The sequence below is a fragment of the Maylandia zebra genome, linkage group LG7 (assembly GCF_041146795.1).
Source record: "Maylandia zebra isolate NMK-2024a linkage group LG7, Mzebra_GT3a, whole genome shotgun sequence".
Taxonomy (NCBI): domain Eukaryota; kingdom Metazoa; phylum Chordata; class Actinopteri; order Cichliformes; family Cichlidae; genus Maylandia; species Maylandia zebra.
In genome coordinates, this window is record NC_135173.1 from 14,049,342 (window position 1) to 14,073,379 (window position 24,038).

The following is a 24,038-nucleotide window of genomic DNA, read 5'->3' on the forward strand; positions in this document are numbered from 1 at the left end:
CTAAAATGATAAATCAGTCAAAGTGAAACCAACTCCTCCACCCCCACATCCTGTCTGCAGGGTAACAGCAGCAGATATGTGCTCCTGCTACTCATTTAGCCCTGCGTCTTTAGCAAAATAACACACTAAGAAGTAGACAACGTTTCATCTTGAGAGCAAACACGTTACCCAAGCCGTCACCTGAGATGTTCTTGTAACACAGAGATATGTGTGAATTAACTCAGTTACTAGTTTCCATTGCGTCTTCAACTCTTGCATTAGCAGGACTTTTGCAACAGTGTGGAAAGATGCAGCTCCATTTTCCTTGACAGTAGTTCCCTGCCTTTATTCAATGCTTAAAACAATCCAAAGAAGAAAAAAAGGGAGAGAGTTTAATATAAACACATGATGTTGAACTATGCAGAAGGCCTTCATGTTGCCAGACAAACAGGCTTTGAAAAAAAAAGCAACATGCCGGCTGTGATGGCCCATCACTGTGCGGTGGTGCCAGGGGTGCCAGCTTGTCTGCTTGCGTAGCGTGGTGTGCTGGTAGCTCCAACCTGCTTGGAGACGGGAGGTGTACAGCATGAGCAGGGAGAACACCATGCTCCTCATCAAGAATTTTAATGCCTGCGTTCTTCCTCTTCCTTCCTGTCTCACTCAGCACGATTCAGTATGAGCAGGAAAGGCCACGCCTGTGATCTCTGCTGATGTTGTTTGGCAAACTTAGCTTAAGAGTGGGATAAAGAGATATTGGCAGGGTTTTTGCAGAACAGTAAAATGCAGAAGGTTGGAGGCAGTCTGCTTTATCTGTGTCATGTGGTGTTTAAAGTACACCAGGAAGATTGTCCATTCTTGTAAGCGCACTGTGTGAATGCGTGTGTGCAGGAAACTTCACATGGTTCGCAATCTATTTGGTCTGAAACACAATAAGGAAGGAAGGAGTCCCCAGCTTTCGATGCTCCACCCACTGTTGATACCCCAGCAGTTACAGTAAATATTTGCATGGGTGAAATGAGGGAACAAGGTGTACTTCCTGTTATAAGAATAATACTGAAGCGCATGACAGGCTGGTGAGAAAAAAAAGCTTTCTACAGTTCTGTGCCGTTAGCAGTACTTTACAATTTTAAATAAGGGATTTAGCCAATATGAAAATGAGGAATGTGTTTCTGAAAAAGAAAAAGACATTCTCCCTTCAGTAAATAAAACTGAATTCAACTTATAAGCAGTGAAGCGCTCACTTCAGCTTGTGGCTAATCTTGGATAATAGTTGCTTATCTAGTTCTCTGATATATCTATACCTAGACTAGGAATGACAAGCATATAATTTAATGCATTATTAGCTGGAGGGGTGCATTATATTACCTTTACACAATGCTAGACTTCCTAGTATAGCACTGTGTAGGCCTGCAGGTCTAGTCCTGTCAGCCTGCAGGTGTGAAAAACAAAGAAAATACAGAGGTGCCAAAAACTGCACTTTCTGAAATGGCCACTTGAGTCTGGCCCCAAAACCAAGTCAATCACCAAGTAAGAAGACCCATCTTTCCAGTAGAAAACTTTATTATTACAACCTGGTTAAAACAACTCTTGTAGTTTGTACAGTAGCTAATTTACCCTTTCATCACTATAGTGAGAGTTGAATGTTTATATAATTCACCTGTTTAAACGGGGCTAAGGTGTACATTTTTAGAGGCTGCTTTGACTAGCAGGTGACATGTTGTCTCTAGCTACATGTCACCTGAGCTCATTTGAAGCCACTAAACCAAACCTTTTGATTGTGTCTGTGGTGTTAATGTAATTACCTGACTGATAAAAAAAAAAAAAAGTTTTTTCTGTAGTTAATTGCCCTAACAGTGTTCCATCCATTTCTTCCCCCTATCCAATTCAGGGTTCTGAGGAGATTTTCCCTGCTGTCTAATGTTTGTTTTATGGGACTGCATTTGGGTAGGTATTTGCCTACGCAGAGTCTACGCAAAGTGGTATGCAACCAACACAAATGCACTTGTGTGGAGTCCTCCAAGGTACCAACAGCCTGTTAAACGAGGTGGATGACGCTATGCGTAGGTTGAACGCTGGTTGGTTTAAAGAAATGGAAAACGCACGAAGAAAAGCTCAAAGCTAACTGTTTGTGACGCTGCCCCCTGGAGTGCTGTGCAATACTGCAAATTTTGGTATCGATCCGATACCTAATAAATAACGGTCCAGCATTTTTTATATTTTTAAATTTTATATTACGATTTTTCTCACCCTCCCCCCCCCCCAAAAAAGATGGACTACATACTGAACCAAGAAAAACAAAGAATTGAACCGATCACGCTAGTAGCTACTAGCTACTAGCTGTCATTTCGTTTTACCAGCAACATGTTACTACTTAGCATTCCACCCTCGTGTCTAAATATGGTTATACTCCTTTCTCCAAAACATCCAAGACACTAGTTGCTAAAAAGCTACCACCATAAGGTGGCTATGCCCATCTTTTACATATGATCAGTGTTTCCTGCCTTTATGCTAAGCTAACTGTTTGCAGGGAGTAGCTTCATAGAGACCTGACAGTGCTGTCGTCTTTTGGGGCACTAACAGTAGAGTATTTCATGAAATTTTAAGCTATCCGGTTGTTCAGTCTGACGTCACTAGCCGTGTCTGGACCTAAACTCCGCTGCAGGTAGGGTTGCCAACTCCCTGAAAAATAAATAAGGGACACCTCGTGGCCAGGGCCGGGCGACCCAGTTGTCTTCACCCTTCCCAGTGTGGTGAATTTTCTAGCTCTTTTTTTGTGTGTGAAATTATTTTTTTTAACCCTTTGACTTGAATTTGATTTAAGTAGATGCATATTCTTTGTGATATGAACACATGTGAAACAAATGATCATTTAGCCATTTATTTTTAGCTCAAAATGACAACATTAACACAGTAAAACAGGTCTCTTTCTTAAACAGAAGCCTGTCATGCTTAACTTTTGAGAATATAAGTAAATCTTTCTTTAAAAGAACTCTGTCCTGCTTAACTTAAAATAATAGAAAACAATAGAAAGAAAAATATTCTTGTAACAGTGCACATTTAGTGCATTTAGTACAATTGGCTTCAGCTGAGGTATTATTTCAGCTTTTCTAATGCTAATCAGCTGCTCCCGTTTGAAAACCCGCTTGTTCCCATGATTACGCATCTTAACTCATCATCATTATTCATCTATGTATTACTTTTATGTATTAGTCATCTATTTGTTGTAATCATCTATCCTTGCAGTCGTTTATTACACAAAATAAATTATATTATCACACTTCTGGCCACATAGCGCTGATATTCACTGCACATGCCCATATTAACTTTTTCCAGCCAGGTGTTTTCCTTTTCCCATTCTTCCCTTTCTCTGAGGGGGAACAAACATTGCTGCTCTAACGCTGGGCTCACACTGTGCGGTTTTAGGCCCATTTTGAGCCGATTTTTGAGTGATCGGACCGATTTTGGCCTTCATCGTGCGTCGTGTAGTATACGTTGGGTAACGAGAAGTGATTAACACCTCACGACCAGCTCCCGATCATCAATCGCTCGTGAGCCGCTCACACTGCTCGCGCGCAAACACGTAAACGCCGTGAAAAAGACGGAGCAGCACGGCTGTGCAGCGTGTGATCTGGACACAAGCGATGGAGGCACAACTTGTAGAACTTTGAAAAGCTCATCCGAGCCTTTTCGATGTGGCCTCACAAAATTATCACGACCACAACAACCGTGAAAATAGTTGGATCTACATCGCTGCTAAATCACAGCTGCCTGATCATGTTTTTCATTAGCAATTTAGCAAAGTTGATGGTGGTGGTGTGTCTGTGTGAGTGAGAGACAGAGAGCGAGCGACAGATTTTCTGTTATAACCTTAATTTTATGGACGCACAGTGTGAGCACTCAGGTCGCATCAGAGCATCGGGCGGTATAGTGTGAGACCTGCATCGTGACCTACCAACTTCTAACCCCTGCGAGTCAATCGTGCAGTTTGAGCAGGAGCTGAATAACGCGACTGAAAAAATCGCACAGTGTCTGCCCAGCTTTAGGTGTACTGTCGTCCGAGACTTGCACCGCAGTGACGGCGTTTGTTCCCCTGTTGGCCATGCTTCTTGTTGTGGTCATCTGTTGTCTTCCGGTATTTTCTCCGTAAGCGACCTTTCCTCGACCAATGAGATGAGCGGTAATCTGAATTGTCATACTCGAATTGTCATAAGTGTGCTGTCAGCTCATTGGTCACAAAGCAGGAGAGGGGCTGGGAATTATGTTTTCAAACAAAGCGTTAATTCCATTAACATTTATAGACTACTTTTGATTCTCACTGTATTACGGGACAAAGTGCGTCCCTTATTAGCTCAATACGGGACGTGTACTTTTGTTTCTAAATACGGGACGATTCCGTATTTTAAGGGACGGTTGGCAACCCTAGCTGCAGGTCCATATATCAAACGATCACTATGGCATTACTGAGAGTTGAAAAACTGTCTAAAGTCTTTCATCTTTAATAAAATGATCAGCGTTCTGCTCTACCAGGTGTAACAACTGAGTTTAACACCCAGGCATCCACGAAAACGGAATTTATGACATTTAACGGAGTTAGCAGGGAATTAGCTCGCTAGCTTCTATCTAAATACAATATAGCATGTCCTGACTGCGGGGTTTTAGAAACAAATTAAAACGTACAGCTCTGTTATCACTTCCAGCATAAATGAAGACAGAAAACTAAAAAGCAGTGACGTTTGTAGGGTTACTGAAGTTGGGCTAGCTGGTATATAATGATGTGCTACGTGACCGCTAGCGACACAGCTATGTTAGCATAATATAAACAAGCTAACTTTTTTTCCACTCGATAAAAGTTAACGTGAGTGTTCTCGGTGGTCAGGAACAAATGTAATCGCATGGCAGGATGCTGTAAAAGGACCAAACTTCAGCCAGGAGAACAACTGAGATAATCTATCCACAATACGAGGTTAGTCATTCATATACTGCTGCATGGGCTGGGCTGTAGTTACATCCTAAGGTTTTAAAAACTGAGCTTAAATAAATGATTAGCGGTAATAAAAGCCGAGGGAGGTCAACAGTGATCACTGACTGTTTTAGGAGCTTTTTGAGATCAAATAGAAGAAAATACATAACATTAAACATGTTAACAACACAAAAGCCATATTAAACGCAGACTACTTTAGGCCCGGAAGTAGGATTCGTCGTGTCATCACTGAACAACCGGATTCCTTTAATTAATATCTCTACTAGTAAAAATGTTACACAATCGCTTGTTTTAATATCCTACTATTATGGTCACCATGCAGTTCAATAAAAAGTCACACAGTGAAAGTATGCCGAAACAAATTATGGCTGCTTATTTTATGAATTTATTTCCAAATGTAAACTTCACTATTTCATGCATACAAGTTATGACAACATACATTATTCAACAATCTGTTAATTTTCATATTTGCATAGGACATGGTCACAATATATTGTCTAACATGTAAAAAATAATGCCATAAAAAGGTACAGCAGAGCAGCTAAGACCAGCACATTAGATGTGTGTAGAATCCCAGTAAATGTACAACTGTAATACTCGAATGTAGTGATTTTGGTTTGCTGTGAGAGAAAAAACAAGTGACACCTGAAGGTTAGAATGAGGTCATTGAAGAATGTACTGGCCATAGCTGAGTCGAGAGTTATTTACAGTATAGATTATACTGGTGCTTAGAGGGGAAGCAGCACCATGGAGTCACTACAACAGGCAACTGATGGTGAGGGGCAGAGAGGGACACACAGAGGTATCAAGAGAGCAATGTTACACTGAGGAGGTACACTGAGGACAAACAGGTACAGGAAACAGAACCAAAAGGCTGGTGAGAGGCTCCCTCTTTGTATTCAAGGTGAGGTCACTGACAGCACTGTGAGCTGTATAACCTAGAACAGATTAATCTTTTAAGGGCAGAAATATCAGCTTAGCTTAGACCACCAACAAATATGGCCTGCAATTTTTCATAACATACCACTCTTTTTTTGTCACTCACAAATTCTGAATTATCTTTTACTTTTATGAATAAATTGGATTTGATTCATCAAGTTATTTTTACGCTGTAAAAAAAACACAAAAACAAAATAAAGTCGCTTACTTGAGCGAAAGGAGGTCCATATCGAGCACAACATCCACTGATCGACAATTACAGCACGTAAAACTGAACCCAGAAGTACAAATGGTGTTGGATTCACAATTACTGCAACATTCATCTTTTCCTTCAAAGCCTTTGGTAACAACAATCAAGAACCACTTTATACTTTTATGGCTGCTTCTTGAAAAGAAAAGAAAAAAAAGCCTAAGACAGACTTTATTCATCCTTAACTTTTAAACATTTCCGAGCACAAAGAGCCCAAAAAGAAGAAAGAAGGGGTTAGATTTGGGACAACAGGAAACGTACCTTGTGCACAACTCACAATGTGTAAAACCTCACAGTCGAGACAGACTTCTAGTCATAACCGAAGAAAAAAAATGCATTGGGTTGATGCAAGCAGCGCATTTATAGTAAATGCAATGCGTCAATCCTTTGGAATGGTTGGGTGTCTGTCTTCATTAAGACTGATTTTGTCAAAGAAAATACCTGCATTAAGCCATTATACACTGCTTGAGTACTGAACAGCAAGAAAAGGGGAAAAAAATGTAAATAAGAACCAAACAAAAACAAAGCTAAACACTCAAAATGTTTACATAAAGCGGAAAAGAAATATTTAACTTAGAACACCTACATATCAAATACGCAGCGTTGCTTTATTAAATCCTGTACATTACATAACGACGTGTCACACTTTATAAAACTGTACATGTTTGTTTAATGTCTGATAGTAGCTATTTTATTTTTTTTGTTTGTTTTTCTTTTTTACCCTTAACATTTGTATCCTCTTTATGAAGTTATCGTTATAGTTTTGGCACACAATTGCATCGCGTCATGCTCGAGATCAGTGACGAAGAGTTCTGTGAGATATACTGATGTCTTTAACATGAACTCCTTAAATAAAATTGTTAGTTGTTCACACACTAGGCAACACTTAATTAACTTTTTTTATATATGTTACAATCAAGAGGAAAATGTTAACTGGTAAACAGTTAGTATCTTGTTGCGGCTGCAAGTCCTTCTGCTCTCACGGGTGTTGAAGTCTCGATTCTTACTGGGATAACAATCATAAAGTTGGATTAAGAAATGCTGAAATAAGGTTTCCTAGTAATTTACAGATGACATCACCCCCATTACATGAGCAAAAGCTGAAAATGAGATTGAGAAGGGATGTTTTAAGATTTTTGTAACAGAAAAATCAGCTTTTAAATTCCTTGAAATATTACCTTTTTTTGCATCCACAAGGATGTATGTGCAGGACTTGGCATTATCGAAGGATTATATAAAATGTAGCCCAGTGTTTTGGTTATTTATTTTTTTGTTTCTTTGTTTCTTTCTTTTTTTTTTTTTTTTACAAAAAAAGTCTCTCCGTCTTTACTTTTTCATTCAAGTAGGAACAAATGAAACCAACAAATATTTGTGCTACTCGTCAAGAAAATGCAAGCTACATGATGGATGTTTTGAAAAGATATTAAAGTACAACAAAAGTATTTCAAGAGGTATGAGTTTTGATAAATATACAGCCTTAAATATTTCATGAGACAAAAAAAAAAGCAAAACAAAAGTAAGACTACATTGCTAACTCACAATGCGGTGGTCTCTATTCTTATGGAAAGCTCTGAAAATAATAAAGAAAAATAGCCACTCGAAATCTGAAACCAACTTACACAGAGGTCACTAAGTTTCTTTACTTATAATCACCCCAAACAAACCTAAAACTTTCATTTTCTTTCTTTCTTCCTTCTTCTTTTTTTTTGGACGACAGGCTAACTGCAATAACCTGCATCCTGACATCAACAAAGTATTAGTTGTTCCTGATTAAAGGGATGAACCCCATGAATGGAGCTAAAATTGAGATTTCCGCATCAACGGTGCTTTGAACTGCTCTGCGAAAACCGCCAAATTCAAAAGCTGAAATGACCTGAAGACGATGCAAAATCTCGGAAAACGAAAAGGAAAAAAACGAAAAGCACGGACTATACATCTTTCTACAGAGAGGTTAATAATTATTTGACAACAAACACAAGTACAGTAAAAAATGGACATGTACAAAACTGTGTTCAATGGCCTTTTCTTTTGAATTATTCAAGTACATTTGGTACAGTGAGGAGAAAAGGTTTTGAGAAACTGCCTGTGGACGCCTTTATGTCACCGGTGCTGTCTGGATGGATTGATATACTGGGATGATTAGACTGTCACAGTCGCTTTAATTCAGATGGTAGGAGCTCTGTTTGCCTTACACAGTCCACTGACACTAAGGGGTCAAAGGTGTTTAAAGGGACATTTCACTCCAGAGTGCTCGATAGCGGGACTGTAGGTTTATGACGACATAATAGGCAGGAGCCGAGCCTGTGCCGAGGCATTCCTGTGTTTCCAGTGTGGTCGGACACTGACCAGCAGTGAACACTAAGCACCCAGGACCACCAGAGGAGGCTGGCAGACTTTATCTGTGCAGTAACTGATTTAACAACAAAATCCACAAACTGTGTCATATCTGCTTGGCAGATGTCAACCCTGAGGAAAATGTGCAGATTATGGATTAAGAGCTGATTACTGAAACCTACTTGAGGGTGAGCAACTGAGAAAATATTTGCTTTTTGCAAGAGAAATTTACTCTGCAAACCAGGTCAAACCTAAAACTTAAAAGAAAATGGACACAAAAAAGCCGTTCAACAGCAATTTCGAGAATTAGTTTGTGAAAATCAGCATTTTTTTTTTTCTTCTTTTCTGTGTGAAATCCTCTCGCTTCTTCTGTCACTCAGAGCTGCTGATCAGTGGCATTCAAAGTGTCATCTTGCAGTCTGGAAACCCATTGAAACATCTGGCAGAGAAATTATGCTGCACGTGGCGTCGCGAGAGAAAACTACTGCATTCGATCGAAATAATGGCTGTTTTCTTTCTCGAGAATGTGACAGAGCTGATTCATCACAACTTTAAAGAGCGATGGCTGCTGTGAGGAACGAGGGGGACAAGGTCTGCCATTCATGGACTTCCACCTGCCAGACTGCCTCAAAGGAAAAAAAAAAAGAAAGAAAGATCCACGCTTTCAAGGCAAAGTTAACATGCATATAGTGTCAAGCACGAGACTGCGGGGCAAGACGATGAAGCTAGCGCATGCGATTCGTGATGACAGCGGCCTGGAAGGGTCTGACGGGACAGAGCTAAAAGGCTGACCATATTTCCAACTGTAGTGCTGAAGCATTAAAGGAAAATGTAGGCATAACACAGACTGGCGGCGCAGCAGCAGCAGTTTTGATAGCCGTGCCTGTTTCCGTGGAAGGTTTACTGTGCCTTTCGCCTGACCTATTGAGGCATGTCTGTCTAGAAACACAAGTCAGCTTTCTCACGGGACATCTGAGCTTCACAGGCAGGACGACGTGAGGCTGGTGAGCACTGGACTTTTGCTGATATGTTCGTTTTGGTTCAGATGTTTTGACAACAAGTTTTTAAAAAGCCCCCCTCGTTGTGAGAAAGAAGTTTGAAAGCAGCTGTTTGAGACCTCCGATTTATGAATTTTGGAGCTGTTACGTCCTCCTTGGAATTGTGAAATCTGACTCCTCAGCAGCAGGGGTTTCTGTCTGTGCTCGGGATGGAGCTGGATACATCCCACCCACACTGCTTGAACTGTTGTTCATAGACTTTTTAGTCTTATCCTATAGTTTGGATCAGCCCACTAATTACAGCCATTTTTCTGCTGGCTGTTTCTACAGTTGGTGGGAGGAGGGGAGTTGGGGAAGGAGAAGGAAATGGGGGTTGTCTGCGACTGGGTGTCTCCTCTTTTGTGCTGTTCAGCTCATGATAAACCTCTCCTCTTTTTTTTATTTTATTTTATCAGGGCCTGCCCTCTCTTGCCTGTTTACAGCAGATAGCTGCTTTCTTCCTTCTGTACTCAATGTTGCAGTGTCACAGCAGAGCCCAGCTCAGGCCTGCCTAACACGGTGGCCTACATTTGACCCACAAGTCGGGCAACCTTACGCAATTTAGCAGGCTCGGAGCTTTACCGGTTTTTGACAGGACAGGTAGAGCCAGATGAGTAAGGATTCCCTGGGGAATGGCATGCGAGCACCCCTCCTGCAGGCTGTGAATTGCTTCTTTTGGGTGCAGCTGTTTCCTCCAGGGAAGCCACAAAAGGCAGAGCCAGGAGGAGGGAAGTGAGCCGGCATCTGGCTCTACCTGCAATACTGCCAACCAGCAGCTCGAGGCCTCAGTGAAAGGTGGCTTACAGGACTGAATAAAAAGCTTTCATTCATTCTTGTCTTTGGTACTTTTTCCGATGTGCTTGAGAGATGGCTAAACCTTGTTTCAACTTAAGTCCCTTTGTGTCCGTTTTGAGTGAAATGTAGGCTGATGAGGCGGCTTTTTCTTTTTTCTTTCTCTCTCTCTTCCTTTTCAAGCATGAACAGCTGCTTTGAAACTTGACTGTCTCTGTGGTTGGAACGTTTCTCTAACTTCATAAATACAAAGAAAACTCTTAACCCAATCCTTCTACAGTGCAGATTCACACAGTTTACACTGCACACAACCATTTCATGCAGTACACATTTAACCCAGTGTAATGTCAATAGATATTAACATTGCAAAAAAGAAACAGATTTGGGTTTTGTTTTCTGTGGCGGGGCCTTTCTGATTGTTCCATTATTACACAGCAATCACATTAAATATGAAACCCCTCCCCAAACACGAGGGAGAAAACAAATGTTTGTGTATGCGTTACACATGACAGCGGGGCTATTTTTTTCAAATATGAGAGCCGAAAAAAGAAGAAAAAAAGAAAACAAAGAGTGCAAATTGTGTTGAGTGTAAGGCTGCTATATATGAACTGTATGTTTCTCTTCACCGTGTTCATTCTTTCAAGCTAACAAGGCCATCCCTGAGCAGGGCGTAAAATTCAACCCCTGTTGAATTTCAGAATAAAGTGATGAATATATTGTGCAGTCAATGTGAGTACTGTTAAGTACTGTGGTCTTACAGAAATCACAACTGTCTTCAATCCTGAGGTGTGTGTGTGTGTGTGTACCCCTTCTCCTAACCCTTTCAAAAAATCAAAAATAAATTGAATAAAATCAAAGCAAAAATAAACAAACAAACAAAAATGTTTCGAAGATCTGTCAGGGTGTCTGTTTTTTTTTCTTCGTCTAGACCTTGTTTAGCTGACTGCGACCGTACATTTAACAAGTAGCCGTGATCAGAAGCCAAAAAAACACACAGACTGAATGCAGATATTGCCATCTGGGAAAGGCATTATCTTCTTTTAGGATCACGCAACTAATTGCACTACAATAAGCAGTTATGTACATTATGGTACACCACAGCAAGCGCAGAAATAGCAAAGGGGAGGGTGGGGAAGGGGGGTAGCTGACAACTGTGCAACAAAAGTGTTATGATGAAAACACGGGCCTCACAGTCTCGAGGCAGAAAAGTGCGACCGGGTTTCAGTTTAAGGCGAGTTGGCTGGGCTGAGGGTGGGGCTGGAGGCATCTGAGCGGCTGTAGTCGCTGAGGGAGCTGGGACGTGTGGCGCTGCCGCCGTGGGGTCTTTTCAGCATTCCTGGCTGGAAATCTGAGTGTCGCCGGGCGTGCTTCATCAGGTGGTCGCTGCGCATGAAGCGCTTTTCGCAAAGGGGGCAACCGAACTTCTTCTCCCCCGTGTGGGTGCGGTAGTGGCGGGCCAGCTCATCAGAGCGGGCGAACTTCTTAATGCAGTCGGGCCAGGTGCATGGGAAAGGCCGTTCTCCTGCAAAAACAGAGGCAGAGCGTCAGACGAACCATATCCACATTCGTGCTTTTTTTAAAGACAATTTCAGTTGATCATTTCCCCAGTTTTCATGCAAGCACCAGCACTAGGGCTTAGAAAATGAAACCAATGACACTTTTAAAAACCACCAAATAATCACAAGATGCTCATAGACTTTCATGGCAAAAATACCCAACCTCAGAGATGAAATGATCATTTTTAATGCACCTTTTTGGATTTTATTAAGGCTTAAAGCTAGATCTGTAGCTGCTTTGACAGTAGTGTTGATACCGGCAGGAGTAGCACACAGCAGCCTGCTAGGTCTCATCTATGCTAATTTCAGACATGAACTGGACCGGTGTTCTGACAAACCATCCTACTTTGGCAAAACGTCCTACCGTAAGTAGTTTATGCACATTTCTGCTGTCACATAGTAATTCCAGCACAAAGTTAAGTAGGTATGACGGTTTGCCACTTAACTTTGCCCATCAGAGTATGCTTGTAGCTCATATTCATAAAGCCAGGATGGTTTGCCACTTCATTTTACCTGTTAAAGTATGCTTGTAGGTAACATTCACAAAGGTAGCATGGTTTGGCAGGTAGGATGGATTCCCAGAACACCGGCTGACCTTGATTGCAGTTTTGGTGCCTTTTGCAGGAATAAGCTGACATATAATATGGCTTGCTTTTCTAAGAATTTTAGGTGAGTGAAATGACAGGATTTTTTTACGTGCTGCATTTATATAGTCTATATATGCAGTATGCTGATCAAGCTTGCTAAGAAATTATGGCTCCAGGAAAATCAAGATGGCGATGGTCATAAACCTAGTGTTTTGGCCATAAATCAAGAAACCAGAAACCAGTGAGTGACTTCAAGGTGGTTGTATTCATCCTTTAGAACGAGTCCATGGTTTTATGCCCATACACGTCACCCTGCCAGCAGCCTAGTTGCTGTTTTACATGATTGCATGTTTTCAAACCCATTTGTGGTTTCCAGCGTCTTTAAAATTCAACACAAACTTTGTAACTCGGGCCAAAGCATAACTTGATGGGATCACTGCGTTATGATGGAGTTGCTATTTCGAGCACATTTCAAGTCTCCGCATTCTGATTTTACCACTGTAGTGAAATAAACGGGAGCCAGCGGTCGCTGTAAAGGTCGACACAAAAGAATCGAAATGAAAATACTTTTAAAAACTAATGGGCGAACAGTGGGTCGGGATTTTACAGGATATGTGATTTGTGGTAATTGAGCCGAAACATGCCAAAGCTGCTCCAGTGCTTACGTTGTTAGCCTTTTAAATACAGTTTAATGTTAATGCATCGGGGCTTTTCACATGTATCAGAGGCTTTGGTGAGTCTCACTCAAATCAAATGAAACTAACTGATGATGAAGTGTGCATATTTCGGCACTCTGGTAACACAAATGGTGCTCGCCACATAATAAACAGCTCACCACAGTGCTAGTACTGACTCATCCTGGAACAACAGTCACAAGGTTATTCCATAATATATTAAAAGCCACAGAGATAACTTCAAACTGTTAAGAAACATGCAACAAACAAAAAAAAGAGGTTTGAGCGATAAGACCTGGATGTAAATCACCTACAAATTGGCAGAGTACTGGAGGAGCAGCCACAGTTTAATTATCTAAGCTCCAGATGCTAATCACGCTCACAATGGTTACCCAGCCCATTTTCTAGCATGCAACTATCTGTGACTCGGCACATGGGAAATTACAACCTTCCCCCTCCTCCAACAGCCAATAAAAGTGGGCTCTGACAGAAATATACTCAAGGCCATATGGTACAGTATACTGCAATATATCCTGCATTTTCCTACCATACTAATATGGAAACAGTATGCAGTGAACCTAAATGCAGCATCCTGCATCTACTGGTCAATACTATATTCCATTTAGCCCCATTTTACTGAGCTCCTGCCCAACAATAGTGAAATCCAGCAGTCTAATTTTACCAGCTTGGCTTCACAGAGCGAAAGGAAACCGCAGGATGTGTTCTTCTAATGGTTAGGCTCTTTCTAGTGAATAAGAATAATCAATCATAATGTGCACGCCCATGGCAGGGATTTGAAGTATGAAAGGGAAAAGATGGAAGGAGATGCGTGGATGTTTATAGGTGGCACATCAGAACACGGCTGCCAAATGATTTCTTTGTTCTGTGGTTTCCCTCTGGGCCACAATGGAAAGAGTGCTGTTAAGCATCAAACACTCAAATGCTACCTGATGCCAGAGAGTCTCAACAACAAGAACTCGGTGCACAAGTCTCAGTCCCTTCCCCCCACCTCCCCACCTCCCCATACACTGCATGGTTACAAAACACGCCAACAGACAGTGCAAGTCTAGACAGTCCGGTCTGTGTTCCTGCCTCTGACGCCTCACCTCAGCTCCAGACAAACTCAGTCAGCCCTGCCCACTATAGTTCCTGCAGGCTCACACAAGGCTCAGTATATTTAAACACTGTAACTGACATGCATACATTTGCATACGCGCACCAAAACACAGCCCTGTCCCCTTTTCATAGCAACTATTTATAGTTTTTAGCAAAGCTAACAAGGACACACATCCTTTCATGCGTGATGCAGCGTTACAATGTATAAAGAACGACGTGACTGTGTTTGTTTGAGCTCCTGGAGAAAAAGTAAGCAGTGAGGCGCTCATCTGGTTGACATGGCTCATAATGGAGTGATTTCATTCACTGCTTTATTACTAAAAGAAGAGACCAGTGCTGCCACCTGGCACTGCAAAAATTTGTTATTGGCCTAAAAGCACAGCTAAGTTTTGCAGGCTGCTTAAAGCTAAATAAGCAGTGTAACGGATCTGGCAACATTAATATTTAACCAGACACAAGAGAGCCAGACTGAGATATCCAGTCTATCTGCCCTGATACAGTAATGCGTAGTGGAAGCATCAGGTATCCAGCAGCAACTCTCTGAGATGGGTCAAATTATTTGCAGCTCCGTCACTTCTTGGAAAGGGCAGAAAGAAAGACGTGGTGCCCATTTTCACCTCTCGCTGAGCAGCTTTGAGTTTTAAAGCCAACAATATGAATATTAATATAAAAGAAAAAACCTGCCAGCCTTGAAATATCAACTCCCATAAAGGAAAAGCATGCAACTTCCCAATCAAGTGTCGTTTCGTAACACCGGGATTGGGATTTCCATGAAGCTGGTAAACATATTCTGCTAACATTGAGATGGTTTAGGGAACAAAACGCTTTCATAATGAGTGGAAATAATGATAGAGCCTATCAGCCTGTGTGGTATGAGGGTGTCACTTTTCAGAATTTTTCAATAGACTGCAGCTATTACTCAGCATTTCTGTAGAAAGGAGAATGCGGTAAGCTACTCCGCTTACCCAGCTTTTCTTCCTATCTACTTCTAGTGTTGTCACAGCACAGCACCATAGTGACTGTGACGCCAGGACCCACCCATTGGTTATCCCATCTCTGGCATCATGCCATGCCAAGGGTGTGGTTTGTCTTTCTCCGAATGTGTAGAGGGCGAGCAGAGCGGGGGGTGGGTGGGTAATGAGGGAAGCTTTTCCCTAACGAACACAGTGACCCAGTTACCCATAAAATGAGTTACATCATACATCATGCACGCACAACTGTACCTCTACTAAGCACAAGTGTCCCCCCTCCAAGCCAATGAGATTACGTCACAGGTACTCTTGTTGTATAACTGTTCTCTGCGAGTCCACTGGGTCAGTGAATAAACAGCTCATCTCTGCTCCTCTCCCTCCATCTTCCTCTCATTCATATCTGAGTTGGGCTCCTTGGTTTCAAGAGAAATCTTTAAGAGAAATGGAATCTGACTTCCCGGTGTAAGGGATGCTGCCTGCAAAAGAAAAGATCAAATCTCTTCTTGACGCGCACTGCAGTGGAGAAACTGAGCTCAGTCGCCGACCGAGAGCAGATAACATTCCTGGTGTGTCCTCAGGCATGGTCCAAACTCACACGGCATTCATGTGCAAACTTCATTTGAACTTGCTATAAGAGAACTAGATTAAATACCTGTGCAGAATGAGAGGAGGGGGGCAAATACATCAGAGATCACCTTGAAGTTAACTGTGCCTGCACAGCGAGAACCAGAGCAGGAAATATCTTTCTCAGGGAGCTTACAAGAAAAACAAGGTGCACCTTACACCTACACAGAGGCAAACAATTCACAAAGAGAAAGTATGGAGCCTTGCTGTAGATCACAGCTCATTACATTTGGAGCCACCTCACTTCAAGGCTGGTTTTGGTGGCACAGCCAGCTTGGCAACATGAAATGGGACACCACTAACTCCAATGGTAGGGCTCAGCACAATCCTATAATTTGGATCCATGTTTACAACAGACTATGACCTGAAAACAACCAGAAGCCATCTTTGCTGCCAGCAGACAGCCATTGATGGGGATTCTGGGTAGTACTAAAATGACTGCTGGGGCCCTCATCAACATAAACCACTGGAGCAGACAGGGTTAACCCAAGTGTGCCCAGCCTCTCCCTCCACACACCATCATGTGCCAAGGTGATATAAACACTAACATGTGTGCACAGAACAATAAATATACATTAAGGCTTCTGCAGCTCCTCCTTTCTTTTGTTCGCGAAGCGGTATATGCAGGCAACGCTTTAGCAAAAATAACAACAAAGGCTTACAATTTTCTGTGGTCTGCACACTTGAGATCAAACCAACTGTTTCTGTGAATGTTAGTCTATGAAAAATTACAGCCGTACCCGAGTGAGAGAACAGACAAATTACCAGAAAATCAAAACATGTTTTCTCAGACGACTCCATTCAGAGTTTGCAGCAGACGAGAATAAGTCACCAGGAGCAACAAAGGACCTCTGGGTGTGTCAGGTGCTTGTGACGAGAATCAGCTTAAGCTTTTCAGGAGAAGCTCAAAAACAAGAGTATTTAACGTATTATCATCTTTTGTCGTCATTGAGAGGAACCTTGCTCGCGGTTGAATAGCGTGCCTATCCTTGTGGGGCCTATAGCTGTCAGGCTGTGAACAATAGCAGCAGACTCTCTTCCAGCAGGAGAAGCACTCCTGTAATGCATTTCAATCAGACAGGCTGCAAGTACTAACCGTAACTCACTCCACTCGGTCCACACCGCGCCGGGCTAACGACGTTCACACGGAGACATGTAGCAGGGGTCGAGTGCAAGCATCTGATTCCTGCACACACTTTGCTATACATTACTTCATCCTCTTAACTGTTTAAGAGAAAAGCAGGGAGGGGTTGCCTGCATTCAGCAGCTCAACAGATTTGCCTCAATTAGCTGGAATGGGCACTCTCTTTCAGCCTTGAGTGCATGCTAAAACAACCTGTCGCCTTGATATGTTGCAGGCAACCTACTTATCTTTAAAGAAAGAAAAAAACAACAACAACGGTTAAACTGACGACATGCAAACAGCTGCTGCCATTAAAGGGTGTTTATAGTTGGTCCACAGAAGCAGGTGGGAGCATAGACGCGGTACAGTGCCAGCTTATTCTGCTGATAGAGTCTCACACTATAGCTCATTTGAGACAGACATCCTTAACCACCATCAAACAAAGGGCTACAACCCTGCTAGATCCTGAGAGGCCCCACCACACTGAAATAAGAGGACAGACAGATAATACCAACTGTCCCAGTATAATGCCTGATGCTCTTATGGTGAGCGGGACAGAAATATTTTCATGTCTTACAGTGACTGATGAGGCCATCCTTCTCAAAAGACTCCATGAAATACTCCTCATTTTGCACCCAGGGACCACACCCCATGATGATATGGTCTGCCACAAGTCTGATTTATCATGCAGAGAAAGGGGACACACCTTATGTACTGTAGCGAGAAGCACAGCCAGAAACAAAACACTTCCTCTGACGTTAGCTCACAGCCATTCCTCTCTTATTCAAGCTGCGATTAATATAACGCAGCAGACGCAGTCAGAGTCTAACTCTCATACAGAACACTGCAAGTGCCAGGCTGACAGGAGCAGGTTCTGCCGCTGAGGTCGCAGCCCTTCAGACGTTAATCAGATTAGATGCAGATGCAGCTGAATAAATGACCTACATCAATGGAGGGCATTGACAGTGAATATCCTGGTAACTGACCCCACCCCCACCACGCCGCACTGTATATTCTGTCTTTGCACTACAGATCCCTCCCTCACGTGCGAGATGCGGTGGAGGTGGGAAAAAAATGAAGAATGCACAGTGTTCCACAGGTCTGTATCCCTCTCTTCCTGCCGCTGGTAATCAACACCACACCACAAAACGTGGCCGGGCTCGGCCTCGCAACACAGCAGGCTTCAGCACCTATTTTGCTTTTCAGGCTGGAAAAGGGCGGGAGGGGCTGCTGGGGGAAACAGACAGAGCAGCTTTTATAGAGCTACTCCAGAGCTAACTAAAGAATACACAAGCCCTGTGGGCCACTGAAAGCAGCACAGCTCAGGGTACTGCCTGACAGCGACCTTTCAGTATTATGATTGTCCTCTATGCATGCCTGGGTGCTTAATCACAGTGAAATCAGGTTTATATGTCAACACCAAGGAAGTATCCTACTATCAGCTTTACATGTGCATATACAGGATAGCATATGGACAGCACGTGCACCAGCGCATGCCTTGGAAATGTCTTCCATGGAGCAGAAACACTGCACCAGCAGAATAACAGAGAAAATGGTGGCTCCACTTTGGTTTTATTTACACCCTAGTAGAAAGGATTCCTTATTTCTACTCGACACATACCGTCCTACATGTGACCTTTATAAGGCAACAACATGTTGCGCAGGAGAGATGCCATTCTGAACTCTTACGACAGAAAAAACAAACACTTGAATGTTTGCATCTGTAAATTCCTGTCAAATTGACATTGCTAACATGCTAATCACTAGAGAACAAGGTGTACACTATTACAGCAGTACTATATTGTCATGGTTTCGAATATTGGCATTGAACATTTGCTACTTACTATGAAAAATAAAGCAGTAAAGCTGACCAAAGGCTGGAGAAACGATACTTTCAACAGGTTTATGGTGCTAAATGAAAAGAGGACCCTTGAAACAAAGAGTAGCTAACATGTACAAATCTCCCAAATCGAATCTAATAGCAAACAGTTAAGTTGCGACAGTAAATTCAAAAACAAAGATTTAAACCTGCTGCTAACACAACAGGAAAAGCCACAGGTTTTTTAGGTTTTACCATGAGGGAATCATAACATCAAGGCAATCCATCCCATAGCTTCAATTTGAACCTGAAGTAGCTTGTTACACCACATCCCTCGTACAACATTTGGATGGAGACAAATGGAAACTTGTCTCAAGACTGAAGCACGAGCTTCTTATTACATGTCAGAATTAGAGCTCAAATGGGAGCAATGGTGGAAATCCTGCCGTGTGGCAGGTAGACAGACAGACCTGCCCCAGTAGAGCTTTTACCGATTTCTGTGCCAAGGTTAAGGCCCAAGCAAGAGCAGGAAAACCCCATCTCCACCCTGCTACCTCATCAATGCCACCAGCCACACAGGAACATTGTGCACTCTGTGCAAAAGTGCAGCCAAATATAAAACCACTGGCAGTGAAGTTGTATATATAATCAGAGAGTCCTGTTGCTTTTTCCATGCGGAACTTGGGATAATTTTACATTTAAAAAGCGTAATTAACCACAGTTATTTGACTGGAAATAGACAGCATGCATGAATAACTGGGTCTACCAGGTGCTCCCACTAATTTTTAGGGCACGCTTTGCAGCTATCTCGCAGTATTAGAGATACTCCAGCAGAACACAAAAGAGGTTCAGACAAAACATTAACCCAAGTGTAAAATATGGCATTAGACTCTTTGTCTTTGAGGAATATTGACGCTGTTCCTCCCTGTGATTCCAGTAGATTCTGAATAGGTCTTCTACACTGACAAGATGGCCTTTTGTACGACCCAGCTGTGGAGGACACAGAAAGTCTGAGCTGTTATTGCCGAAGAATAGTCAAGGCCCATCTCTCCTTTGATGGTAGTCTGGGTGAGATGACCACAACAGAGTAATGAGGCTTCAGAAAGAACATCATGTACTCTCTATGGAAGCAAGACACACTATTAGACACACTATTTAGAAAATGGAGCATCACTCTTAAAAAAAGAGGTGAAAAAGGTGCTAAAAAGCCAGAAAGAACATGAAAATAAGAGGAAAAGGAACGCAAGAAATAATTTGAATGAATTCAAATGTTACACCGTAAATAGTTTATATGTACATCGGTGTTACATGACTTCATTTTCCATATTGCAGGGCTAATGCATGTTTCACAGAAAAGGCCCACCTCCTGCACCAGGAGATCAGATAAAAAGCTGTCTGGTCACCTTTGACCCTTAAACTGCTGCGCATTCCTCACCATACAACTCAATGCAGCATAATGAGCAATTTAAATTCAGTGTGTACCTCGATGTCTGCTGCATTAGACAGTGAGTCTCAAAAGAAACCTACAATGAACCCTTCATAATCTCCGTTGAGGGGATCAAGAACATCTTTGCTCTCCCTGAGTGGTAAATTTTTCTACTGCCAGCAGTAACCACATAATCTACTGACAAACAATTACACAAAGACAGTAAATGAAAGCCCAAACATCACACTGAGTGACACGGGCCTTGTTGTGGACAGTTTTCATTAATGAAACCAATCACAGTTATTTCAGGGATGCTCAGTACACTGTTTATGAGTGTAACTGGAGTGGCCGCAAAAGGCTGGTCTAAAGAGTCCTAAAAACTTACAGGTTGGAGGAAAAACAGGCTCCATAGCTAATGTAGCTTGTTTAAGACACAAAAACACATTACATTTACAGTACACTAAACTCTAATTAAATTTACTATAAACTGTATAAGTAAGCACATGTAAATGACATTCATAAAATAACACATAAAACATGTAAATATATGATAAAAAATGATGGTGACTCAAGGGGAAGATTTGTTTTGACCTATTTATGGAATTGTGCTGAAGACACTGCTTTACAAAAACAACCTACAGGTTTCATCTTCTCTTAAGATGCTAACGAATAAGACTCATAAGATATGCAAAAGCTGGGATGATGAGGCTTTGGGCGTTACAGGAGTCAAGTAAGGACGTCTTGTCCCCGGTTCTTTGTTTGGTGTCTATTACAGTGTTTTCCTCCACAATTAGATAGTGGTGTTTGGCAGGAACTGACTGGGCTGGGATCCATTCTCTCTTGACTCTGCTAGTAGGGGCTGAAGGGAAGCACGCTGCCAGATTTTGGCTCTATGAAAGCACTGCAAGATTGGCTGAGGCATCCCGGCTGAACTCAAATGACCCACATTCTGGGCCTATCCAATCAGACAGGCAGAAACAGTCATTATTTTCACAATTTATGGGACATAAACCAATCGTGAAGCCAGACGCCAAATTGTATCCAAACAGAAAGGCAGGCGAAAAAAGGAAATGCTTAATAGGCACAGAGACAAGGGCAGGGTTAATACGGAGCAATGAAACTGCACTAAGCTCACATGGTTTGGGCTCAGGAGAAGCACCGCTGAATGCTGAAGGCTGGCTCTTTGAGAGTCCTGCTGGAAGTTTGGCTGAGAAAAAAAGGCAGCTTAACTGAGATGACTCACGCTCTCTAACTATCCGGTAAAATAAGCAGAAACCAGCCCAATTATAAGAAATTATAGACTGCAAACCAATCACAAAGCCATAGAGGAGTGAATCCCAGAAGAAAGGAAATGGCTAATAGGCAAAAGGACAAGGACAGGGCTGAGTGACAGCAATAGAACTGCATCAGTAGAGAGACCTTTCATTTCCTTTAGGATGCAACTGAAGAAAAAGCTAGAGCCCTTTTTTATGCATATGCATGCACCAAATCTGTGTTTCACTCTCTTAACTTCCCTTGACAAACACTGATTGCATACTGCTACTACAACAGTTGCCACCACCTGCAGCTGATAAATAAAAACTATTACTTTCAATAACAATTTTAGAAAACTTGATTGCAACATGACAACAGCAAATGATTGTATAAATCTTCACAACCTGTGCCTAATTTTAGCCTGATTTTTAGATGGACAGTTCTTCCCACACCCTGTAAATCTAGTGATGGGGGGGAATCTATTCCACATAGTTTCAATTTTCTGGTTTAATTTCTTTCTCTATTCATAACAATTATTAAGATGAGTCAAGTTCACACAATAAATTTGTATGCGATTCCTGTGATAAAGGTTTTGTTTTGTTTCTGGTCCGTCAGCTCGATATGTGTGTAGAAGATGATGAACTGCAGTATACAGAGCAGGAGGGGAAAAGCAAAGGCTCCTCAGTCGAGGCTCAACTAGCTGAGTCTGTTGCTGGCCAGATCAGCTGGCAGTCTGTCTAGCGGGGGTGTGGCACATCACAACAAAGGGCTTTGGGCAGACAGGCTACTGCACAGCTCTTATCAACCCCCCAATTTGAGTCGATCTACATCCTTCACTATCTCAGTAGAATATCCTGCGGAATGCAAAGCGCAGATGTGGAGGTATCCTTTGGGAAGGTCACAGGTAGCAAACTGCCGATCCGGAGCGCATTTGCAAGGGTTTGTCTCAGCGGTGTGACGGCGCACTTGCTGGACTGCAAACTTTCAGCATGCCCACATTTATTTATTGCACACTTGGCTTATTCTCTAATGGGGACATTAGGCTGTATTTTGTAGGGTTTCGACTCTCGTGTTGCCGTGGTACAACCCAAAGTTTATTTTTAATTAAAGCGAACAGAAGAACGCCCGAAATCTGATCTGTGTAATTTTGTTCTGCATTTGCGCTGCAGTTTGAACACAGTGTTCCATGCGGTGGGGTTTGTTTGTGAGTACGTGTGTGCGCACGCGCACGCGCGTGTGCGTGAGTAAGGTGGTGGGGGGGGCGTTAAAGGAAAGCCGTCACAAAGCTCTGAGACATGAGTGGGAGTGGCACTGTTTTCTAACCCCCGCAACCGAAATTAAAAGGACATTTCATAAAGTTCGCACAACTGCATTATGAAACTATAGAGGCCACTGCTAAAGTGATATGCTCATAGTATCCATTCAGGGTGGATCCGTGGGTGAATATTTATGAGTCACTGACTCGAAACACAGCAATCACCTCCTCTGTACACATAGCGCTATGAATGTACGAGAATCCACACTTTTGGTATCTCAGTGTTTTAAATCATCCCATCCGTTCTCAGATACATAAGGGAAACCCACATTCACAGCAACAAACATCCAATGCACCCAATGAAACTGACCTGTGTGTGTCCTTAGGTGGGCTTTGAGGTGGGATGATTTGCCATAAACTTTTTCACAACCTGAATAGTGGCATTTGTGCTTTTTCTGAGGCGGCTCTTGCTCAGTTCGTCCCCGCGGTTTTTTGCCTCTTTGTTTAAGCGAAGGATCGGAGATGGTGGAAGGTGTGGCAGATTTTCCATCATCTCTAAGGTTCGGCATGCTCTCATCTTTTATTTTTGCCTGCTCGGCAACACTGTTGGGAGTCTGCTGGTTAAAATCCGCCAGAATCCGCGCCACCACAAAAAGAGAGGAGTTATCCTTCACCAAAGGTTCCTTAATTTCCTCCCCGTTCTTGGAGGAGGATGGGATTTCTGGTTTAATCTCTCTATTCCCTTTAGGAGCATGAACAATTGCACGACTGGACATTGAAACAAGGCACTCTGCTGCAAAGTGATCCATTTTGTCTTTGAAAGAGCCCCCTCTGCTTCTTAATGACATTCACAAAAATCAAATAAAAATGATCCCGTGAGAGGGGAAGAAAAAGAACTTGTTCCGTGGTTCCCTTTGTGTAGTGGTGGTGGTGGTGGTGGTGGAGAGGAGGAGGTCGTTCTCATCAGAGAGAACTGACTTTATGATCTTACCCGGCTTTCCAATATCATCAACATCCTGTGCAAGAAACGCCTAGGACAGAAATGCAGACAACCTCCCTTTAGAGAGAGCGAGCGAGCGAGAAAACAACAGAAACCCAAAGTCTTTGTTTAGCGCAACGACGCTGGTAAGAACAAGAAGTCTAGAAACTTGGATGCGTTAACTCCCATCGCGGCTTCAAACAGTCTCCAGCATAGTGCGTGTCTCCTGAGCGCCTGTTCCTGCTCGGTGTATCCATGCTGGGGGCGTGTCGACCGGCGACGACCGGGCAGCATCGTCAGAGTAGCCGCTCATTCATTGGGCGCTGTCTGTCCCCAAATGCA

At 42.6% G+C, this 24,038-nt stretch overlaps 1 protein-coding gene across 1 annotated transcript; it reads right to left on the bottom strand.

The window, feature by feature from the left end:
* Window positions 1-5,322: 5,322 nt before the first annotated feature.
* Window positions 5,323-23,920, bottom strand: klf13 (Kruppel like factor 13). Its single transcript, XM_004553132.4, has 2 exons — window positions 23,088-23,920; window positions 5,323-11,834 (listed from the first exon to the last, which is right to left on the bottom strand). Exons 1-2 carry the CDS (start codon window positions 23,563-23,565, stop codon window positions 11,539-11,541), a joined length of 774 nt encoding a protein of 257 aa, XP_004553189.1. The 5' UTR covers window positions 23,566-23,920; the 3' UTR covers window positions 5,323-11,538.
* Between the last annotated feature and the right edge of the window lie 118 nt (window positions 23,921-24,038).

Excerpts from the sequence above, each read along its gene's own strand:
- klf13 (XM_004553132.4), bottom strand. The coding sequence starts at position 23,565 with ATGTCATTAAGAAGCAGAGGGGGCTCTTTCAAAGACAAAATGGATCAC. Across the intron at positions 11,835-23,087 it reads CCACCTAAGGACACACACAG|GAGAACGGCCTTTCCCATGC; the intron begins GTCAGTTTCATT and ends CTGTTTTTGCAG.